The sequence below is a fragment of the Saccoglossus kowalevskii genome, chromosome 4, assembly GCF_978046115.1.
Source record: "Saccoglossus kowalevskii chromosome 4, keSacKowa6.1, whole genome shotgun sequence".
Classification (NCBI taxonomy): domain Eukaryota; kingdom Metazoa; phylum Hemichordata; class Enteropneusta; family Harrimaniidae; genus Saccoglossus; species Saccoglossus kowalevskii.
Window position 1 is genome coordinate 26,421,892 of NC_140644.1, and position 24,710 is coordinate 26,446,601.

Sequence of the window (24,710 nt, forward strand, 5' to 3'; positions counted from 1 at the left end):
ATAGAGCACTGAGGGCGTAGAGTGGGCGATGTCCCATAAGTCCAGGGCTCATACCACTAATTGAATTTCCATAGACGACAATGTTAACATATGACGAGATTGCTATATGAAAATGACGAAGAAAGTTGAAAATATGGCTCAAAAATGGGAAATCAACATGCCAGTAATCAACCATATGAAAAAAACTAACATGTTGGCCAGCTCAAACTCTTGCAAATCTCAGGTAAACAAGACACATCTACTGTATTTGGATTGCACCAAGAGAAATCACTGGAAAAACACCAAGATTAGAACATGCGAATACACACAGAATAAACCCACAGGTACACAGCCGCTAAGTAGTAAACAAAAGACCACAAGTTGGTCTCACCTCTGACCCAGGTGATTACGCCCTCAAACAGGGAGCACCTGAGAAAAAAAATATTTAAAAAATTTCATTGGTTCTTGCTAGGCATTTAAATACGAGCAGCCATTGGTTGATTAGTGGCATGAGACCATTAATGACATGCACTCGACCGCCATCAATGTCTCTGACCGCTGTTGTAAGCTGAGGTGGGCCATGGAGCTCCATGGGTGGGCTAATCTGCACTGGCTCGGAAGGTTGTAAATGATTAGCTAGTTTGAATTTGCATAACAATACTGACAATGAACGTGCATTCAACACCACAAGTTTTTTTGTTTTTTTAGCCAATCAGAATTCATCTTCCGAGCCAGTGCAGATCAGCCGGATGAGGTCGATGCTCCAATAAGCGGCCTAGTAAATCAGTCACATATCAAGTTTATACCCATTGTATAAACTACATTCAGTCTAATTGTTTGATTCTCTATGTTATCAAAGACGATACTTGTTCGGGCAGCCATGGAACTAAACAAATTTCATGGTGCAATTAAACAAATAACAGCGGTGAACTTGAAATTTATCATAGCCAACATAATCATCCAGCATGACTTCAATAGAGATATCCCAAAACACGGTGATTGATTGTATATAAAACGTAAAGGTATAATTGGAGTGGAGAAATCTCAATGAAAAGACCACAATTGCATCTGCCAATATTATTTTGGGAAGGTGTATATGCTGCCGATTAATAATACTTATACCAATAACCTGAATCGAATGCCCATTCAAGATTCTTCGCTTAATTGGACAGTATGTTTTATGAATCATTTTCTTTCTACCTGCTCTCATTAAAGCATCTCCTCATAAATGTTTTACGTTGCCATGGTGGCAACAGCCGCGTTGGTCTTGGCAACCAACATTATATTCAAAATCAGCATATGACAAGACTTGTGTTTACCGGATTCAAGACCGAATTCTACTTTCGTCTGTTAGAATGCAGTTTTTGGCAAAATTGTGACTTTCATAAAAGGAGTTTTGACGTGAATAACAATTTTACTATTCCTGTGACCCGTTGCTGTTACTTTTAATGACCACGTCCACTCTTAATGTGTTCTCAGTGGACACTTCTATCAGCATAACATGGTTGTTGCTACGCCGGCCAAAAATCTCAACCTGGTTCGCCCGGTCTGCCATGCCACCATCCCGCCACTACAATGATTGCTTTCCGTAAAAATGATTTTTCAAACAAGTTAAATACATGTATTCTTAATAGAATAATTTAGATAACACAAGACATCTCTTACCAACCAAATTAAAATTATTTTGCAAAATAGTTAAATACATTTATTCTTATTAGTTTTAATTATTCGGTGTACATTATACTTATTATAATATCAGATATTACAAGCAGATCCGTTACCCGGCCAATCAAATTAAATTTATTGTCACACACTTAATCTACATTTCGAAATGATCTATGAAGAAAAAATGAAATAAGTTCATTTATGGTTTCAGTGTTGGTAGTGTACATATACAAATATCAAATACTATTTCAATTACAATAAACTATGTTTAATATAAATAAAAATGAATCTGACAACACTCATTTGAATTTGCTTACTGCTAACATCTTCACTTGTTATTATTGTTATTATTATTATTATTGTTTTTCCTGGCTATATAAACTTACAAAACACATGGGACGACAAGTAATTCAGAATAAACGGTTACATGAATAGGTTAATGCACACGATTTTTTAACACACACGAAACAAAAATCATTCAAAGATAACCTATTCACGCCTGTGGAGGCGTCGTCTCAAGTGGTAGCCATTTTCGTTTGTGGATTTCTATAACGTCAATAAGATACGTAAAAAGGAACTTGTCCAGCAGGAACATTTTATTCATTTACTAAGTTATTGTCATTTTTTTATTGTAATTTTATCATATTATTTCGTAGTCATGCTTTTCTTTATTGTGCAGTGGTTTGTTTAATTCTATGTTAAAGTGTAACTGAATTGGGACAATTGACTTTTTTTGTGTGCAAAATTTATTTATAAAAACATTATGAAAAAAAATCAAGTGAAAAATGTACATAAATTAAGTAAACGATCAATAATAATGTTCTGGATGAGGACACGCCCACGTTCAGTTTCTTGGTCGACTCAGAGCGAGGCTCCAACTAGAGTACCTAATTAGCATACAAGGGTACTTTGTGACGTCACGGGGGGAACTTGTCATCGTCTCACAATGGCCGCTATACGTATGCAGTGCTCGGAAAGCGACACGGAATCTATGTTATCGTCTGACGAGAGTTATGAAATCGAAGAGTATGATGACAATGAGAGATGTCACGATTTTGTTTTAGAGTGCCAGGGACAAATTGGCCCATACAGGTTTGAACCTGCAAGAAAGGTACGCGATGTGGGTGATCGTGTACATTCCCAAAATGACCGTGACACAGAGTTTGAACATCGTGACCGGCTTGGTTTCCAGTTTCTGTCTTTTGTTCATCCAAATTCTAAACACATATCAGTGTGCAATTTTCAGTTTCTTGATCTTCTGAAGAAATCATGTAAAGACACAAAGTACGTGAACGGTGAATGCGTCCAGTGCTTACATTTTGCAATCGCCATTTTGTGTTTTGTTGTTGTTGTTCCACGATCGATCTAGTTATTTCGACTCTGGCATAATAACATGAATACATTCTAAACTTTTCAAGCAAATTAATATTCGAATTCTACATGGAAAATATTATTCTTCTGGTTATTTACACAGTTATTCCCGAAACCCAAATAATTCATAACGAATCCAGATGGTGGATCAACAAATGATTCGGGCGTAAAATGGACACTGCAAATAACGGTATATGGAGAAGGTCCATCCCAATGTTTCCTGGTGTTCTTGACGGCTTTGGTCCACTGATGTCATAAATTCGAATCTTTTGGGAACCCATAAAGACTTACGCGATCGCCGTGTGTGTTACTACACCCGCCAACAACACAGCGTTTCCCCATGAAAACGATCGTGGTAACTCGTTGTATATGATGGTAACTCGTAAGAATTCTCGATCTTGGTAACTCGTTGTATATGTTTACGAAACGCGTGCGTATGGAAAATGATAAACAATCCTGTCTGCTAGCTAGCTCATGCTTTATGCTCCCGTTGGTGGCGCCATTTCGGTTACACTCGTAATGCCGAAAAAAACTCGAAGGTGATGGGAGAGGGGGGAGTGGCGCGATTTCGGAATATCATTGACTGTTTACCCAATTTATATACCCTTTTCACTTGATTTTTTTTCATAATGTTGTTTATAAATAAATTTTGCACACAAAAAAAGTCAATTGTCCCAATTCAGTTACACTTTAATTTTTACATCTATATGCTGTGCATGAACAACTATTTATGGATGCACTGTTCTAAATGAATAAATTACAAATTACAAACTTTCAAAATGCACACATCATTTTAAAACACACACGCTACGGCCTTCAATACGTACGTAATTTTTAATTATTCTAGTATACACAAAATAATAAATTTATATCCCGCGCCTCGTCTATACTATGGTTAACTTAAATAATTTAGATAACACAAGACTTCTTACTAACCAAATTAAAATTATTTTCCAAAATTGTTAAATACATGTAATTGTTCTTAATAGTTTTAATTATTCGGTGTACAGTACTTAACTTAAATAATTTAGATATTACAAGAGATCCCTTACCAATCAAATTCAATTTATTGTCACACACTTAATCTACATTTCGAAATGATCTATGAACTTGAAGAAAACATGAAATAAGTTCATTTATTGTTTCAGTGTAGTATGTATGTAGTGTACATATACAAATATCAAATACTATGTCAATTACATTAAACTATGTTTAATATCAATAAAAATGAATCTGACAAAATTCATCTGAATTTGGTTACTGCTAATATCTTCACTTGTTATTATTGTTATTATTTTTGTTTTTCCTGGCTATATAAACTTACCAAACACATGGGACGACATACCATGACTCAAGTAATTCAGAATAAACGATTAAAAGTATTTATGTATTTTTAATTTTTATTTTTTAAGTCCGAAATGCACTTCGTAATAAACGTGCACGTTTTGCGTTTGGCAGATCAGACCACTTATTACTAACTACAATCTTCTGGCCGCGACATGTTCTTCACCAGAATGCAACCAGTGTCTTCCATTTTCTTTAACTGAGTTGTCTCTCAGGAACTTTAACACTTTCGCTTGGTGGTCTGGTGGAGCAGTTTTCCGAAACTGACTTCTGAGTACAAGGAAATCGAGCAATACATTACCATCATCAGATGATTCGTCAAATACATCTGATATGTCGAAATCAACTTCTCGGCTCAATTCTTTTTCATTCAAATGCTCAATATTCTTCGTCTTTAGATGACGTTTCACATCATCAGAAGTCTGAAGATGCAAACTACAACCTTCTAAGTCTCGATACATCTTTCGTAATCTTCCCTGGAAACCTATTTGCATGACATAAACTATTATTAGTTATTATGAAGAAGGTAATAGACCATTTTCCGTACACTGCGAGAATCACGCGTTATGCCTGAAATCGAACGTAAAAACAGGACAAACAAAGGTCATAGCGTCGTAGTCGCGTCAAACATCGCGTGGGATTCGACAAACGCGAAAGTATTTTGGGGACATTTCCATGCTTAATAATGTGCTGTCCACATTTGATGATAGGCAATTTCGATTAAGTAAGGGTATTCGGAAGCAATATTCCTTTGTCGAAGATCGGCCGGTCAATGTAAGCTACGAAATAAAGAAATTCTAGTTCAAAATCAAATCGTTGGATTTTTGCGGCAGACGTTCGACGCGCGTCTTTCATGCATCTCGCGAGATCTGGCAATTGTACGGAAAATCACCTATTGGTTAATAGGAATGTCGCAATAGGAGAAGTGTTCGATGTCTTACAAGGAAATGTAAAGTTGCTAGGTCAATGAATCATAGATCACTGTTAAACAAGATAAAGAGCCGGTTTACATAAATTACTGACGTCTCAGCGATGGTAACTGGTGTCCGCAATGAGTATAATTGATCTCATATTGTACTACACTTCAAGTAATAAGGATATAATCTTGACAATTAGAAATGCTTGCTTGACAGACAAGTCATATTTTGTAATTAAACTAGATATCCTCACTTTGGTCAATAACACTTGTCCGTGTTTGTGTTGTAAAATGCTGAAGGCTGAAGATACATTTTTTGTACGAAATAAATCACTTACCCTGTCCATGAACAACAGTAACTGCAAGCATCCCTCCAGGCTGTACGTGATTGTACATTCCATCTAAAGCGCTTTCCCAGTTCTTCATGTATATCAAACTATGTCCAGCAAAGACGATATGGAAGGTTCCATCTGGTTTCTTATGATCATTCTGATAATCTTCAAACATTTTAACATGCCACTCAAAACTTACGCCAGGGAAATCTTCTGTGATCTTTGCCGCCTTGTTCTTAAACTCATCGAGCTGTCTCTTTGCTGGCTCAACTACAGTGACATGCAACTTATTATATCTTTTTGAGAGATGTTGGATTAACAGGCAGTCTCTGTCACCTAGAGAATGGAAACAATCACTGTTGGTTGAACTATGGGATCGAAAGTAAAATAAAGTTTACTCATTGTCTATTTTATTGGACAAGTTTACCTTTACCAGTTCCAATTGTTAGCAGTCGAATTTCTTTATCAGCATCGAAAGAAAGGTCTGTTAAAAGCTCTAACCATTGCCTGTTGCCCAAGTCATTGATACATGTCTTTGCTCTCGATAAAAACAAACCAAGACTTTTAAAATAGTAGTTTACATCTTCGTATATACTGCGCATATTTGACGTCATATTGTTATTAAATTTGATGTTCAAATCTGTAAAATAATGTGATTGGCGTACTGTTAAAAAAATTGTGGTTTAGAAATGACAAAAAAACAAAATATACATATGTAATATATATCTTATTTCACTCCAAGATAAAAGTATAAGTTGTACAGCATCAGTTGATATTAATGCGGAAGGGTTGTCACCTGCACAGCGCGGAAAGTGTGTCCACAGTCTCGGGATAGAGGGACTGTGGTGTGTCCAAAGTCTCATGGGTCGATGATGTGGTCGTCTTTCACACACGCTGATGACAACCCCGCTTTAATTGTTTACATTTGAGAGTACTAAGGGTGTACCTACAGTAAACAACTGACCAATCCGAAATTTAAGTATTGAGGAATGCAATTCCCAAATTTCATCTTTTCACTTACTAACTTTCTTTGAAAATATATTATTTCCATCAAATCACCAGTTTAGTGATGGCGAAGAAAAACGCATCACATCTATACCTGAACTTATGTGTGTTCATTGAGAACAAAGGGTATAATGGTAAGTTGACATCCTATTCGCATGTGGTATCATGTAGCTTAATATCACATCTATACCTGAACTTATGTGTGTTCATTGAGAACAAAGGGTATAATGGTCAGTTGACATCCTATTCGCATGTGGTATCATGTAGCTTAATATCACATCTATACCTGAACTTATGTGTGTTCATTGAGAACAAAGGGTATAATGGTCAGTTGACATCCTATTCGCATGTGGTATCATGTAGCTTAATATCACATCTATACCTGAACTTATGTGTGTTCATTGAGAACAAAGGGTATAATGGTAAGTTGACATCCTATTCGCATGTGGTATCATGTAGCTTAATATCACATCTATACCTGAACTTATGTGTGTTCATTGAGAACAAAGGGTATAATGGTCAGTTGACATCCTATTCGCATGTGGTATCATGTAGCTTAATATCTTAATCTAGGAAGGTGCGTAAAATGTATTTTATTTACACTGGTTGATGAATGTGTTCGTGTTATGCTAGTATATTGTTATTATATTAAACGCCCTAAAGCTGGAAGATAATTAGTTAACTCTTACCTTTGTCGTATGAAACAAATCTACATTGGAATCGCTGGTTAAGGTAGAGATGCAGTTTACCTGACAGATATTTTAATTAGTTAATTAGGAAACCAAGATGGCCTCCCTTTTCTACAAAACTATATGTTTTCAGAAAGCCTATTGTATGGATTTTAAAATTTTGTCAGTATTTTTTTATGGGCACTGTAGTTTGAAATATACACAAAAATGTGCTTTTTTGGTCAAAAGTGATTTAAAAAAAATTAGTTTCTAAACCATGATTCTGTTTCCTGTCAAAATTGGTTTATGGGTACATCTGTTTACTCTGAAGAAAGTGCCGTCTTGAAAACTGTCTACCAGTAGCTCAAATTTCACTACTTCAAGTTTATGCATAAATTAACACCCAGGCTAGTTGTCTGTACGATTGTTGTAACACTGTTCAACCAAAAATGACGCCCGACGGCATTGTTAATCATTTGGTAACATTTCAAAACAAAAGGTCAAAGCGTCTAGGAGCTATTTTTTTCCGGGATGTGCACTAAAAAGAAGCTGAGATAATTGCTAATTTGCATAACAATTCACTCAGTAAGAAGTTAAAAATTTAAAAGTATTATCGATTTGTTAAAAGTTAAAGGTAGTGGATAATATGGAGATCCCGTCATTTCTTTTTTTCGCCATGTTTCTTTTTTATTATTTATGTACCGCCTTGCCAAATCTTGCTAAGCATTCAAATGAGAGAATGTTATCTATATTTTAAAATCGTTTTTTGAGTATGTTCCACTATTCACAGCCAAGACTGTTTGAAAAATAAAAAGCAAAAAAAAAAAAAAAAAATTCACTCCCAGGTGCCCACAATCCTGCATCTCTATCTTAAACTGGTTTCAGACCTGCTTATACAATGCACTGGGTCGTACCATTTGAAATAACAGGGGTGACCATTAGATGGGAATGTGTTTTATTATCACTATAGTCGTCACGCAAACGCGTTAAACACATCGGACACATAGATGGATCTCATCCTTGCATTGAATGAAACCGGAGCAAATGTCACTTTGGCAGTGATTCTATTTGCATGAAGTGTTAAAACTATAATAGGTCTCTGCTGATTGCAGTATTTAATAGTTCAAACTAACATCATGATATACTTACCATGCTATACCATACCATAATGTATTATAATAGACATGAGGTCCAATATCAGAATACATTGAATACCAACACATTGATATTAAAAAGTCCTTATAATAAAACAACTGAAGAGCTCATGTTAATCTCGATTGTGGGTGGTTGTGTAAAATAGCGAAAAGACAAATGGTAAAATAAAAATACAACAATTAAAATAGCTAACATGTCACGATAACGAAAAGCGCTTAATATTAATATTTAAAATATGTGTTTAAAAGAACCGAACATTTCAAAAATATAAATACAAATATAAAAATATATATAGATTATACAATGTTTAAATTATAATGAAACAAGTCATTGTCAATGACACGTCCCTGTTCCGTTCATATTTGAGTGACATATACATTCAAAACAGATCATGACCGAAATCTCAGTGGTCTGATTCGAAATGCACGGTTTTGTTATGCACCTGCATATGTACAACACATTGTACTAAATGTGAACAAAATCCATCCATGCATGACTGAGATCCGGTTCCGGAATTGTGAAAATACGTGATTTTAATGCATTTTCGGCCTTAAAATGGCCATCATTCAGCTATTGTTAAGCGGATCATAAAACAAATGCACATACATATTTGTGACATGATGTACCTTGTGTGTGTGAAGTTTGAACTCGATCAATCCAGGCATGTCTCAGATACGGATCAAGAACTGAATTGTTTAAAACAAAATGGCCGCCAGTCGGCCATTTCGAACTTGATCCAAAAAAAATTGACGTGCATCAAGGTCCTATTATGTTTAATGTATGTACCAAATTTGAACAAAATAAGTCCATGCATAACTGAGATCCGGGTCCGGAATGGTGAAAATGTGCGATTTCAATGCATTTTCGGCCTTAAAGCGGCCGCTATTCGGCTATCGTTATTCGGATCATGAAAAAAATGCATGTGCATATAACCCATATACTGTGTGATGTATGAGTTAAGTTTGAACTTAATTGGTCCATGCATGTTCGACAAGCTTGTGGTTGTTTGCTTCATACCGAACATGTGTACATGATATTAACATAAATGTTAAGCCAGGTGGTTGTGCAGAAGAGCTAAGACGTGTAATTCCTAACAAACGTATATAAATTGTTTAAAAGCGTACAACAAAATAAATGTAAGTCTGCATGATGAAGTTGAATTGTGGCTAAAACAAATAATAGATTGCATGCTTGTAAAACATGGAATCCCTTACCAACCAAATTGAAAGATTCAGCAACCTGTTGCCTTGCCAGTGTGTTATAACTGATAACCCACACTTTCTCGTGGTGTTTCCATTAATACACCAGCGACCAGATTAAAAGGTAACATGACCAAAAGAGGTATAAAGCTTGTATTCACACTGCACCCAGTGGCGAGTTGTACACTTTCTGTCACGAATGCGCTCAGTATCTTGGCAACAAGGGAAATCATTTAATGGCTTATTGCGAATCACATGAAAAAGATTTCCTATTAAGTTTATATTTCATTCAAATATTAAATACGAGAAAATAACTCTTTTTAGAAGTTATATAAAATAAACATTTTCGTTGTCCCATCCATTAATGTTTAGTGTCACTTTCCGAAATTCTAAAACGACAATTATTATGACAAGATACATGATTTTTTTTTCTAAAGTCTGGTATAATTGTACATGAAATACGTTTCAATGATTAGTTCCTTTGTATGATGCCAGACTCGGATGCGAGGTGAAGGATTACAGCCCCCTTCTCTGCAAATACTACCAGAATACAAACTGTAATTTTTGTTTGTGTTACACAGGCTAATTCATTACCAATTCAACAACTTGAACACATATCAATATAATTGTGTTACTCCACATTATGATTCAAAACTTATTTTTTGCTTTCGCACGAAAGTCAACCAAAGAGGGCGCACTTTGAATGTATGATACTAGTAACTTTATTTTGGAAATCTAAGACAAATACACTGCAAGTAGTGTCTATAAGTAGCCCTCTAGTGACAAAGTGCTTCAGTGACATTATAGATGCCCGACAGCATTGTCGTTCAAAGTATAAATTCTTTGGTTGCATTGTCGTTTTCCATTTCCATTTATAGTAAATGTATCGACTGACGAATGCAGATCAAACACATTTTTACAATATGAACTGATTTCCTTTCATCCATTTACGTCACTGAAGGCAAATTGAAATTTATTTGTATATTTCGTATTGAAACCCTATAAGTTTTGTCCTTGACATTGTCACACCCATGGCATTCTGGCAAACAACATGAATGCATTATTGTAGTCGTCTTCATGTAGGTCTTCAATACTGAAAGCTGGACGGGTAATAAACTTGTACCCATGCCATCAAAAAGTGTTCACCAACTTTACGTTGCTCACTGTACATTCATTTTGTGATATTACCGGTATACAACTGGAATACAAAAATATTTGCTAAAAAGAAAAATATTTTCACGAAATGAACAAATCTGACAGAGGTCAATCCATGAGCGCCTTCATATTCAATCACAATGATGATATAGAGTTAACTTGTTTACTCAATCATTAAATCAGCAATAGGTAATGGGTTAATTTGTTGCCCCCCCCCGCCGCGCGATACAATAGTCAATAGAATTACTTTGGGTTTAAAAGGAGTCTCAAAACACACTTGCATATAAAATCACACACCACCTAAAAAAACAACAACTCAGAAATGCAATAGATATTCTAAATGAAGCATGTATTTATATTGTCTTTCAGTAAATATTTTACATTATCAATTGCAATTTTCTTATTTAGATTAACATAAAAGTTCAATATAAAAAAATGATAGCCTAGAAAAGAAAAACTGATAGTTTTACACAAATATATTATTTATCAGTAATGTGCAGTTCATCTTACTGACTGATAAAGGGCCAAATTGTGATAGCACATCAAAAAGTTCTTTTTAGCTACAGTTGTCAGATATTATTGAAAGATTCAATTATTGTTTAATTTAAGACATGTAAACAAACTGAAATACAACAGTCAAAGAGTATGTCTCTATATCTCCTTCATCAGTTTTGGAGTGCCCCAAATAGGCATCTGGTTTCAAACCTGGATCGAACACAGCATACCCTACCAACTTCCATGTTACCTTGGCAATGCATAAATTTGAATTTACGGTTGGTTCTACGGTATACTGAAATGTAAATTCTGACAACAGAACTTGGACTCCCATTGTTGAAGAAAGGAGCTGCTTTTTAAAAAAAAAAAATCCAGTAAATATAATACATGAAACATTGTTTTACAGCTGTGAGTTCACTTTTTTTTTTCATCTGTAAAATATATTATATCTTTCATTGAAAACTAAGAATGCAAAAATCTGAATAAACTAATTTTAGTTGTGCTCACATTCATGTTCCAATCCAACATTACTGAAATACCGGTGTATGCAAATATATGATCACCCAAAAGAAGATTCGAGCAGACATTAAAACAGAGAGCCATTTTTGATTACATCACAGGATGATGACGGTACATGCATGTAAATTCACAGAACATTATCACTATAAATATGGTTTTATATGGCATCTTAAGTTAAATTATATTAATCAAGTGCAAGAATCTATATGTACCAAGTATCTAACGAATTACTGAAGAGGAATAATATTTGGGTGAAATGATATATCATTCTATAATAATTATAGTATCACAGCTTGAGACAAAGTGTATACAAATAAAGTCAAAGTAGCCAAGTTAGTGCAGAGTAACTCTTATCGGAGTAAAAAATTACAACAGCCATGTACTGATGTGAACCAATAAACACGCCAGAATACAATTCAGTGGTAAACACGCCAGTATACAATTCAATGGAAAACACACAAGTATACAATTCAGTGGCAAACACCAGTATACAATTCAGTGGCAAACACACCAGTATACAATTCAGTGGCAAACACACCAGTATACAATTCAGTAGTAAACACGCTAGTATACAATTCAGTGGTAAACACACCAGTATACAATTCAGTGGTAAACACACCAGTATACAATTCAGTGGTAAACACGCCAGTATACAATTCTGTGGTAAACACACCAGTATACAATTCAGTGGTAAACACGCCAGTATACAATTCAGTGGTAAACACGCCAGTATACAATTCAGTGGTAAACACGCCAGTATACAATTCAGTGGCAAACACACCAGTATACAATTCAGTGGCAAACACACCAGTATCCAATTCAGTGGTAAACACGCCAGTATACAATTCAGAGGTAAACACGCCAGTATACAATTCAGTGTAAAACACGCCAGTATACATTTCAGTGGTAAACACGCCAGTATACAATTCAGTGGTAAACACACCAGTATACAATTCAGTGGTAAACACGCCAGTATACAATTCAGTGGTAAACACACCAGTATACATTTCAGTGGTAAACACGCCAGTATACAATTCAGTGTAAAACACGGCAGTATATACAATTCAGTGGCAAACACACCAGTATACAATTCAGCGGCAAACACACCAGTATACAATTCAGTGGCAAACACACCAGTATACAATTCAGTGGTAAACACACCAGTATACAATTCAGTGTAAAACACGGCAGTATACAATTCAGTGGTAAACACACCAGTATACAATTCAGTGACAAACACACCAGTATACAATTCAGTGGTAAAGACGCCAGTATACAATTCAGTGGCAAACACACAGTATACAATTCAGTGGTAAACACGCCAGTATACAATTCAGTGGTAATCACGCCAGTATACAATTCAGTGGCAAACACACCAGTATACAATTCAGTGTAAAACACGCCAGTATACATTTCAGTGGCAAACACGCCAGTATACAATTCAGTGGCAAACACACCAGTATACAATTCAGTGGTAAACACGCCAGTATACAATTCAGTGGCAAACACACCAGTATACAATTCAGTGGCAAACACACCAGTATACAATTCAGTGGTAAACACGCCAGTATACAATTCAGTGGTAAACACACCAGTATACAATTCAGTGTAAAACACACCAGTATACAATTCAGTGTAAAACACGGCAGTATACAATTCAGTGGTAAACACGCCAGTATACAATTCAGTGGTAAACACACCAGTATACAATTCAGTGGTAAACACACCAGTATACAATTCAGTGGCAAACACACCAGTATACAATTCAGTGGTAAACACACCAGTATACAATTCAGTGGCAAACACACCAGTATACAATTCAGTGGTAAACACACCAGTATACAATTCAGTGTAAAACACGGCAGTATACAATTCAGTGGTAAACACACCAGTATACACTTCAGTGGTAAACATGCTAGTATACAATTCAGTGGCAAACACACCAGTATACAATTCAGTGGTAAACACGCCAGGACACAATTCACTGGTAAACATGCTAGTATACAATTCAATGGCAAACACACCAGTATACAATTCAGTGATAAACACGCCAGTATACAATTCAGTGGTAAACACGCCAGTATACAATTCAATGGAAACACACCAGTATACAATTCAGTGGTAAACATGCTAGTATACAATTCAATGGAAAACACACCAGTATACAATTCAGTGGTAAACACGCCAGTATACAATTCAGTGTAAAACACGCCAGTATACAATTCAGTGGTAAACACACCAGTATACAATTCAGTGGTAAACACGCCAGTATACAATTCAGTGGTAAACACACCAGTATACAATTCAGTGGTAAACATGCTAGTATACAATTCAGTGTAAAACACAGCAGTATATACAATTCAGTGGTAAACACACCAGTATACAATTCAGTGGTAAACATGCTAGTAGACAATTCAGTGTAAAACACACCAGTATACAATTCAGTGGTAAACACACCAGTATACAATTCAGTGGTAAACATGCTAGTATACAATTCAGTGTAAAACACGCCAGTATACAATTCAGTGGTAAACACACCAGTATACAATTCAGTGGTAAACATGCTAGTATACAATTCAGTGTAACACACGCCAGTATACAATTCAGTGGTAAATATGCTAGTATACAATTCAGTGTAAAACACGCCAGTATACAATTCAGTGGTAAACACGCCAGTATACAATTCAGTGGTAAACACACCAGTATACAATTCAGTGGTAAACACGCCAGTATACAATTTAGTGGTAAACACGCCAGTATACAATTCAGAGGTAAACACGCCAGTATACAATTCAGTGGTAAACACGCCAGTATACAATTCAGTGGCAAACACACCAGTATACAATTCAGTAGTAAACACGCCAGTATACAATTCAATGGAAAACACACCAGTATACAATTCAGTGGCAAACACACCAGTATACAATTCGGTGGCAAACACACCAGTATACAATTCAGTGGCAAACACGCCAGTATACAATTCAGTGGCAAACACACATGTATACAATTCAGTGGCAAACATGCCAGTATACAATTCAGTGGCAAACACACCAGTATACAATTCAGTGGTAAACATGCTAGTATACAATTCAGTGTAAAACACGCCAGTATACAATTCAGTGGTAAACACACCAGTATACAATTCAGTGGTAAACATGCTAGTATACAATTCAGTGTAAAACACGCCAGTATACAATTCAGTGGTAAATATGCTAGTATACAATTCAGTGTAAAACACGCCAGTATACAATTCAGTGGTAAACACGCCAGTATACAATTCAGTGGTAAACACACCAGTATACAATTCAGTGGTAAACACGCCAGTATACAATTCAGTGGTAAACACGCCAGTATACAATTCAGTGGTAAACACGCCAGTATACAATTCAGTGGTAAACACGCCAGTATACAATTCAGTGGTAAACACGCCAGTATACAATTCAGTGGTAAACACACCAGTATACAATTCAGTAGTAAACACGCCAGTATACAATTCAGTGGTAAACACGCCAGTATACAATTCAGTGGTAAACACTCCAGTATACAATTCAGTGGTAAACACGCCAGTATACAATTCAGTGGCAAACACACCAGTATACAATTCAGTGTAAAACACGCCAGTATACATTTCAGTGGCAAACACGCCAGTATACAATTCAGTGGCAAACACACCAGTATACAATTCAGTGGTAAACACGCCAGTATACAATTCAGTGGCAAACACACCAGTATACAATTCAGTGGCAAACACACCAGTATACAATTCAGTGGTAAACACGCCAGTATACAATTCAGTGGTAAACACACCAGTATACAATTCAGTGTAAAACACGGCAGTATACAATTCAGTGGTAAACACGCCAGTATACAATTCAGTGGTAAACACACCAGTATACAATTCAGTGGTAAACACACCAGTATACAATTCAGTGGCAAACACACCAGTATACAATTCAGTGGTAAACACACCAGTATACAATTCAGTGGCAAACACACCAGTATACAATTCAGTGGTAAACACACCAGTATACAATTCAGTGTAAAACACGGCAGTATACAATTCAGTGGTAAACACACCAGTATACACTTCAGTGGTAAACATGCTAGTATACAATTCAGTGGCAAACACACCAGTATACAATTCAGTGGTAAACACGCCAGGATACAATTCACTGGTAAACATGCTAGTATACAATTCAATGGCAAACACACCAGTATACAATTCAGTGATAAACACGCCAGTATACAATTCAGTGGTAAACACGCCAGTATACAATTCAATGGAAACACACCAGTATACAATTCAGTGGTAAACATGCTAGTATACAATTCAATGGAAAACACACCAGTATACAATTCAGTGGTAAACACGCCAGTATACAATTCAGTGTAAAACACGCCAGTATACAATTCAGTGGTAAACACACCAGTATACAATTCAGTGGTAAACACGCCAGTATACAATTCAGTGGTAAACACACCAGTATACAATTCAGTGGTAAACATGCTAGTATACAATTCAGTGTAAAACACGCCAGTATACAATTCAGTGGTAAACACGCCAGTATACAATTCAGTGGTAAACACGCCAGTATACAATTCAGTGGTAAACACACCAGTATACAATTCAGTAGTAAACACGCCAGTATACAATTCAGTGGTAAACACGCCAGTATACAATTCAGTGGTAAACACGCCAGTATACAATTCAGTGGTAAACACGCCAGTATACAATTCAGTGGTAAACACGCCAGTATACAATTCAGTGGTAAACACACCAGTATACAATTCAGTAGTAAACACGCCAGTATACAATTCAGTGGTAAACACGCCAGTATACAATTCAGTGGTAAACACTCCAGTATACAATTCAGTGGTAAACACGCCAGTATACAATTCAGTGGCAAACACACCAGTATACAATTCAGTGTAAAACACGCCAGTATACATTTCAGTGGCAAACACGCCAGTATACAATTCAGTGGCAAACACACCAGTATACAATTCAGTGGTAAACACGCCAGTATACAATTCAGTGGCAAACACACCAGTATACAATTCAGTGGCAAACACACCAGTATACAATTCAGTGGTAAACACGCCAGTATACAATTCAGTGGTAAACACACCAGTATACAATTCAGTGTAAAACACGGCAGTATACAATTCAGTGGTAAACACGCCAGTATACAATTCAGTGGTAAACACACCAGTATACAATTCAGTGGTAAACACACCAGTATACAATTCAGTGGCAAACACACCAGTATACAATTCAGTGGTAAACACACCAGTATACAATTCAGTGGCAAACACACCAGTATACAATTCAGTGGTAAACACACCAGTATACAATTCAGTGTAAAACACGGCAGTATACAATTCAGTGGTAAACACACCAGTATACACTTCAGTGGTAAACATGCTAGTATACAATTCAGTGGCAAACACACCAGTATACAATTCAGTGGTAAACACGCCAGGATACAATTCACTGGTAAACATGCTAGTATACAATTCAATGGCAAACACACCAGTATACAATTCAGTGATAAACACGCCAGTATACAATTCAGTGGTAAACACGCCAGTATACAATTCAATGGAAACACACCAGTATACAATTCAGTGGTAAACATGCTAGTATACAATTCAATGGAAAACACACCAGTATACAATTCAGTGGTAAACACGCCAGTATACAATTCAGTGTAAAACACGCCAGTATACAATTCAGTGGTAAACACACCAGTATACAATTCAGTGGTAAACACGCCAGTATACAATTCAGTGGTAAACACACCAGTATACAATTCAGTGGTAAACATGCTAGTATACAATTCAGTGTAAAACACGCCAGTATATACAATTCAGTGGTAAACACACCAGTATACAATTCAGTGGTAAACATGCTAGTAGACAATTCAGTGTAAAACACACCAGTATACAATTCAGTGGTAAACACACCAGTATACAATTCAGTGGTAAACATGCTAGTATACAATTCAGTGTAAAACACGCCAGTATACAATTCAGTGGTAAACACACCAGTATACAATTCAGTGGTAAACATGCTAGTATACAATTCAGTGTAACACACGCCAGTATACAATTCAGTGGTAAATATGCTAGTATACAATTCAGTGTAAAACACGCCAGTATACAATTCAGTGGTAAACACGCCAGTATACAATTCAGTGGTAAACACACCAGTATACAATTCAGTGGTAAACACGCCAGTATACAATTCAGTGGTAAACACGCCAGTATACAATTCAGTGGTAAACACGCCAGTATACAATTCAGTGGTAAACACGCCAGTATACAATTCAGTGGTAAACACACCAGTATACAATTCAGTAGTAAACACGCCAGTATACAATTCAGTGGTAAACACGCCAGTATACAATTCAGTGGTAAACACTCCAGTATACAATTCAGTGGTAAACACGCCAGTATACAATTCAATGGAAAACACACCAGTATACAATTCAGTGGCAAACACACCAGTATACAATTCGGTGGCAAACACACCAGTATACAATTCAGTGGCAAACACGCCAGTATACAATTCAGTGGCAAACACACATGTATACAATTCAGTGGCAAACATGCCAGTATACAATTCAGTGGCAAACACACCAGTATACAATTCAGTGGTAAACACACCAGTATACAATTCAGTGGTAAACATGCTAGTATACAATTCAGTGTAAAACACGCCAGTATACAATTCAGTGGTAAATATGCTAGTATACAATTCAGTGTAAAACACGCCAGTATACAATTCAGTGGTAAACACGCCAGTATACAATTCAGTGGTAAACACACCAGTATACAATTCAGTGGTAAACACGCCAGTATACAATTCAGTGGTAAACACGCCAGTATACAATTCAGTGGTAAACACGCCAGTATACAATTCAGTGGTAAACACGCCAGTATACAATTCAGTGGTAAACACGCCAGTATACAATTCAGTGGTAAACACACCAGTATACAATTCAGTAGTAAACACGCCAGTATACAATTCAGTGGTAAACACGCCAGTATACAATTCAGTGGTAAACACTCCAGTATACAATTCAGTGGTAAACACGCCAGTATACAATTCAATGGAAAACACACCAGTATACAATTCAGTGGCAAACACACCAGTATACAATTCGGTGGTAAACACACCAGTATACAATTCAGTGTAAAACACGGCAGTATACAATTCAGTGGTAAACACGCCAGTATACAATTCAGTGGTAAACACACCAGTATACAATTCAGTGGTAAACACACCAGTATACAATTCAGTGGCAAACACACCAGTATACAATTCAGTGGTAAACACACCAGTATACAATTCAGTGGCAAACACACCAGTATACAATTCAGTGGTAAACACACCAGTATACAATTCAGTGTAAAACACGGCAGTATACAATTCAGTGGTAAACACACCAGTATACACTTCAGTGGTAAACATGCTAGTATACAATTCAGTGGCAAACACACCAGTATACAATTCAGTGGTAAACACGCCAGGATACAATTCACTGGTAAACATGCTAGTATACAATTCAATGGCAAACACACCAGTATACAATTCAGTGATAAACACGCCAGTATACAATTCAGTGGTAAACACGCCAGTATACAATTCAATGGAAACACACCAGTATACAATTCAGTGGTAAACATGCTAGTATACAATTCAATGGAAAACACACCAGTATACAATTCAGTGGTAAACACGCCAGTATACAATTCAGTGTAAAACACGCCAGTATACAATTCAGTGGTAAACACACCAGTATACAATTCAGTGGTAAACACGCCAGTATACAATTCAGTGGTAAACACACCAGTATACAATTCAGTGGTAAACATGCTAGTATACAATTCAGTGTAAAACACGCCAGTATATACAATTCAATGGTAAACACACCAGTATACAATTCAGTGGTAAACATGCTAGTAGACAATTCAGTGTAAAACACACCAGTATACAATTCAGTGGTAAACACACCAGTATACAATTCAGTGGTAAACATGCTAGTATACAATTCAGTGTAAAACACGCCAGTATACAATTCAGTGGTAAACACACCAGTATACAATTCAGTGGTAAACATGCTAGTATACAATTCAGTGTAACACACGCCAGTATACAATTCAGTGGTAAATATGCTAGTATACAATTCAGTGTAAAACACGCCAGTATACAATTCAGTGGTAAACACGCCAGTATACAATTCAGTGGTAAACACACCAGTATACAATTCAGTGGTAAACACGCCAGTATACAATTCAGTGGTAAACACGCCAGTATACAATTCAGTGGTAAACACGCCAGTATACAATTCAGTGGTAAACACGCCAGTATACAATTCAGTGGTAAACACACCAGTATACAATTCAGTAGTAAACACGCCAGTATACAATTCAGTGGTAAACACGCCAGTATACAATTCAGTGGTAAACACTCCAGTATACAATTCAGTGGTAAACACGCCAGTATACAATTCAATGGAAAACACACCAGTATACAATTCAGTGGCAAACACACCAGTATACAATTCGGTGGCAAACACACCAGTATACAATTCAGTGGCAAACACGCCAGTATACAATTCAGTGGCAAACACACATGTATACAATTCAGTGGCAAACATGCCAGTATACAATTCAGTGGCAAACACACCAGTATACAATTCAGTGGTAAACATGCTAGTATACAATTCAGTGTAAAACACGCCAGTATACAATTCAGTGGTAAACACACCAGTATACAATTCAGTGGTAAACATGCTAGTATACAATTCAGTGTAAAACACGCCAGTATACAATTCAGTGGTAAATATGCTAGTATACAATTCAGTGTAAAACACGCCAGTATACAATTCAGTGGTAAACACGCCAGTATACAATTCAGTGGTAAACACACCAGTATACAATTCAGTGGTAAACACGCCAGTATACAATTCAGTGGTAAACACGCCAGTATACAATTCAGTGGTAAACACGCCAGTATACAATTCAGTGGTAAACACGCCAGTATACAATTCAGTGGTAAACACGCCAGTATACAATTCAGTGGTAAACACACCAGTATACAATTCAGTAGTAAACACGCCAGTATACAATTCAGTGGTAAACACGCCAGTATACAATTCAGTGGTAAACACTCCAGTATACAATTCAGTGGTAAACACGCCAGTATACAATTCAATGGAAAACACACCAGTATACAATTCAGTGGCAAACACACCAGTATACAATTCGGTGGCAAACACACCAGTATACAATTCAGTGGCAAACACGCCAGTATACAATTCAGTGGCAAACACACATGTATACAATTCAGTGGCAAACATGCCAGTATACAATTCAGTGGCAAACACACCAGTATACAATTCAGTTGCAAACACACCAGTATACAATTCAGTGGCAAACACACCAGTATACAATTCAGTGGCAAACACACAAGTATACAATTCAGTGGCAAACACACCAGTATACAATTCAGTGGCAAACACACCAGTATACAATTCAGTTGCAAACACACATGTATACAATTCAGTGGCAAACACACCAGTATACAATTCAGTTGCAAACACACCAGTATACAATTCAGTGGCAAACACACATGTATACAATTCAGTGGCAAACACACCAGTATACAATTCTGCACCTGCACAGCGCGGAAAGTGTGTCTAAAGTCTCATGGGTCGATGATGTGGCCGTCTTCCACACACACTGATGACAACCCCCGCTTTAATTGTATACATTTGAGAGTACTAATGGTGTACCTGCAGTAAACAACTGACCAATCCGAAATTTAAGTATTGAGGAATGCAATTCCCAAATTTCATCTTTTCAGCTTACTAACTTTCTTTGAAAATATATTGTTTCCATCAAATCACCAGTTTAGTGATGGCGAAGAAAAACACATCACATCTATACCTGAACTTATGTGTGTTCATTGAGAACAAACGGTATAATGGTCAGTTGACATCCTATTCGCATGTGGTATCATGTAGCTTAATATCTTAATCTAGGAAGGTGCGTAAAATGTATTTTATTTACACTGGTTGATGAATGTGTTCGTGTTATGCTAGTATATTGTTATTATATTAAACGCCCTAAAGCTGGAAGATAATTAGTTAACTCTTACCTTTGTCGTATGAAACAAATCTACATTGGAATCGCTGGTTAAGGTAGAGATGCAGTTTACCTGACAGATATTTTAATTAGTTAATTAGGAAACCAAGATGGCCTCCCTTTTCTACAAAACTATATATTTTCAGAAAGCCTATTGTATGGATTTTTAAAATTTTGTCAGTATTTTTTTATGGGCAGTGTAGTTTGAAATATACACAAAAATGTGCTTTTTTGGTCAAAAGTGATTTAAAAAAAAATTAGTTTCTAAACCATGATTCTGTTTCCTGTAAAAATTGGTTTATGGGTACATCTGTTTACTCTGAAGAAAGTGCCGTCTTGAAAACTGTCTACCAGTAGCTCAAATTTCACTACTTCAAGTTTATGCATAAATTAACACCCAGGCTAGTTGTCTGTACGATTGTTGTAACACTGTTCAACCAAAAATGACGCCCGACGGCATTGTTAATCATTTGGTAACATTTCAAAACAAAAGGTCAAAGCGTCAAGGAGCTATTTTTTCCGGGATGTGCACTAAAAAGAAGCTGAGATAATTGCTAATTTGCATAACAATTCACTCAGTAAGAAGTTAAAAATTTAAATGTATTATCGATTTGTTAAAAGTTAAATATAGTGCATAATATGTCTTTTTTATTATTTATGTACAGCCTTGCTAAATCTTGCTAAGCATTCAAACGAGAGAATGTTATCTATATTTTAAAATCGTTTTTTGAGTATGTTCCACTATTCACAGCCAAGACTGTTTGAAAAAGAAAAAGCAAAAAAAAAAAAAAACATTCGCTCCCAGGTGCCCACAAACCTGCATCTCTATCTTAAACTGGTTTCAGACCTGCTTATACAATGCACTGGGTCGTACCATTTGAAATAACAGGGGTGACCATTAGATGGGAATGTGTTTTTTTATCACTATAGTCGTCATGCAAACGCGTTAAACACATCGGACACATAGATGGATCTCATCCTTGCATTGATTGAAACCGGAGCAAATGTCACTTTGGCAGTGATTCTATTTGGATGAAGTGTTAAAACTATAATAGGTCTCTGCTGATTGCAGTATTTAATAGTTCAAACTAACATCATGATATACTTACCATGCTATACCATACCATAATGTATTATAATAGACATGAAGTCCAATATCAGAATACATTGAATATCAACAAATTGATATTAATAAAGTCCTTATAATAAAACAACTGAAGGACTCATGTTAATCTCGATTGTGGGTGGTTGTGTAAAAATAGCGAAAAGACAAATGGTAAAATAAAAATACAACAATTAAAATAGCTAACATGTCACGATAACGAAAAGCGCTTAATATTAATATTTAAAATATGTGTTTAAAAGAACCGAACATTTCAAAAATATAAATACATATATAAAAATATATATAGATTATACAATGTTTAAATTATAATGAAACAAGTCATTGTCAATGACACGTCCCTGTTCCGTTCATATTTGAGTGACATATACATTCAAAACAGATCATGACCGAAATCTCAGTGGTCTGATTCGAAATGCACGGTTTTGTTATGCACCTGCATATGTACAACACATTGTACTAAATGTGTACAAAATCCATCCATGCATGACTGAGATCCGGTTCCGGAATTGTGAAAATACGTGATTTTAATGCATTTTCGGCCTTAAAATGGCCATCATTCAGCTATTGTTAAGCGGATCATGAAACAAATGCACATACATATTTGTGACATGATGTACCTTGTGTGTGTGTGAAGTTTGAACTCGATCAATCCAGGCATGTCTCAGATACGGATCAAGAACTGAATTGTTTAAAACAAAATGGCCGCCAGTCGGCCATTTCGAACTTGATCGAAAAAAAAATGACGTGCATCAAGGTCCTATTATGTTTAATGTATGTACCACATTTGAACAAAATCCGTCCATGCATGACTGAGATCCGGGTCCGGAATGGTGAAAATGTGCGATTTCAATGCATTTTCGGCCTTAAAGCGGCCGCTATTCGGCTATCGTTAATCGGATCATGAAAAAAATGCATGTGCATATAACCCATATACTGTGTGATGTATGAGTGAAGTTTGAACTTAATCGGTCCATGCATGTTTGAGATACAGGTGATCACGGACGCACGCACGCACGCACGGACGCACACAGGGCAAAACATAAGTCCCCGTTTTCGGACTACGTCCGAACGGGGACTAATAACATTAACACTGTGCTTGAAATCAACAAGCTTGTGGTTGTTTGCTTCATGCCGAACATGTGTACATGATATTAACATAAATGTTAAGCCAGGTGGTTGTGCAGAAAAGCTAAGACGTGTAATTCCTAACAAAGGCATATAAATTGTTTAAAAGCGTACAACAAAATAAATGTAAGTCTGCATGATGAAGTTGAATTGTGGCTAAAACAAATAATAGATTGCATGCTTGTAAAACATGGAATCCCTTACCAACTAAATTGAAAGATTCAGCAACCTGTTGCCTTGCCAGTGTGTTATAACTGACAACCCACACTTTCTCGTGGTGTTTCCATTAATACACCAGCGACCAGATTATAAGGTAACATGACCAAAAGCGGTATAAAGCTTGTATTCACACTGCACCCAGTGGCGAGTTGTACACTTTCTGTCACGAATGCGCTCAGTATCTTGGCAACAAGGGAAATCATTTAATGGCTTATTGCGAATCACATGAAAAAGATTTCCTATTAAGTTTATATTTCATTCAAATATTAAATACGAGAAAAT

The 24,710-nt window shown here is 36.3% G+C and overlaps 1 protein-coding gene across 1 annotated transcript; it reads right to left on the reverse strand.

Moving 5' to 3' along the window:
- Window positions 1-1,658: 1,658 nt before the first annotated feature.
- Window positions 1,659-24,449, reverse strand: LOC102807875 (histamine N-methyltransferase-like). The gene is made up of 4 exons (XM_006818253.3): window positions 24,414-24,449; window positions 6,035-6,247; window positions 5,614-5,943; window positions 1,659-4,843 (listed from the first exon to the last, which is right to left on the reverse strand). The coding sequence occupies exons 2-4, from the start codon at window positions 6,219-6,221 to the stop codon at window positions 4,494-4,496; spliced, it is 867 nt and encodes a 288-aa protein (XP_006818316.1). The 5' UTR covers window positions 6,222-6,247; window positions 24,414-24,449; the 3' UTR covers window positions 1,659-4,493.
- Between the last annotated feature and the right edge of the window lie 261 nt (window positions 24,450-24,710).

Bases quoted from the DNA above. Each gene is read 5' to 3' on its own strand.
- LOC102807875 (XM_006818253.3), bottom strand. From the start codon at position 6,221: ATGACGTCAAATATGCGCAGTATATACGAAGATGTAAACTACTATTTT. The intron at 5,944-6,034 runs GTAAACTTGTCC...TCCATTCTCTAG, and splicing joins AACAATTGGAACTGGTAAAG to GTGACAGAGACTGCCTGTTA. The intron at 4,844-5,613 runs GTAAGTGATTTA...TCATGCAAATAG, and splicing joins TACTGTTGTTCATGGACAGG to GTTTCCAGGGAAGATTACGA.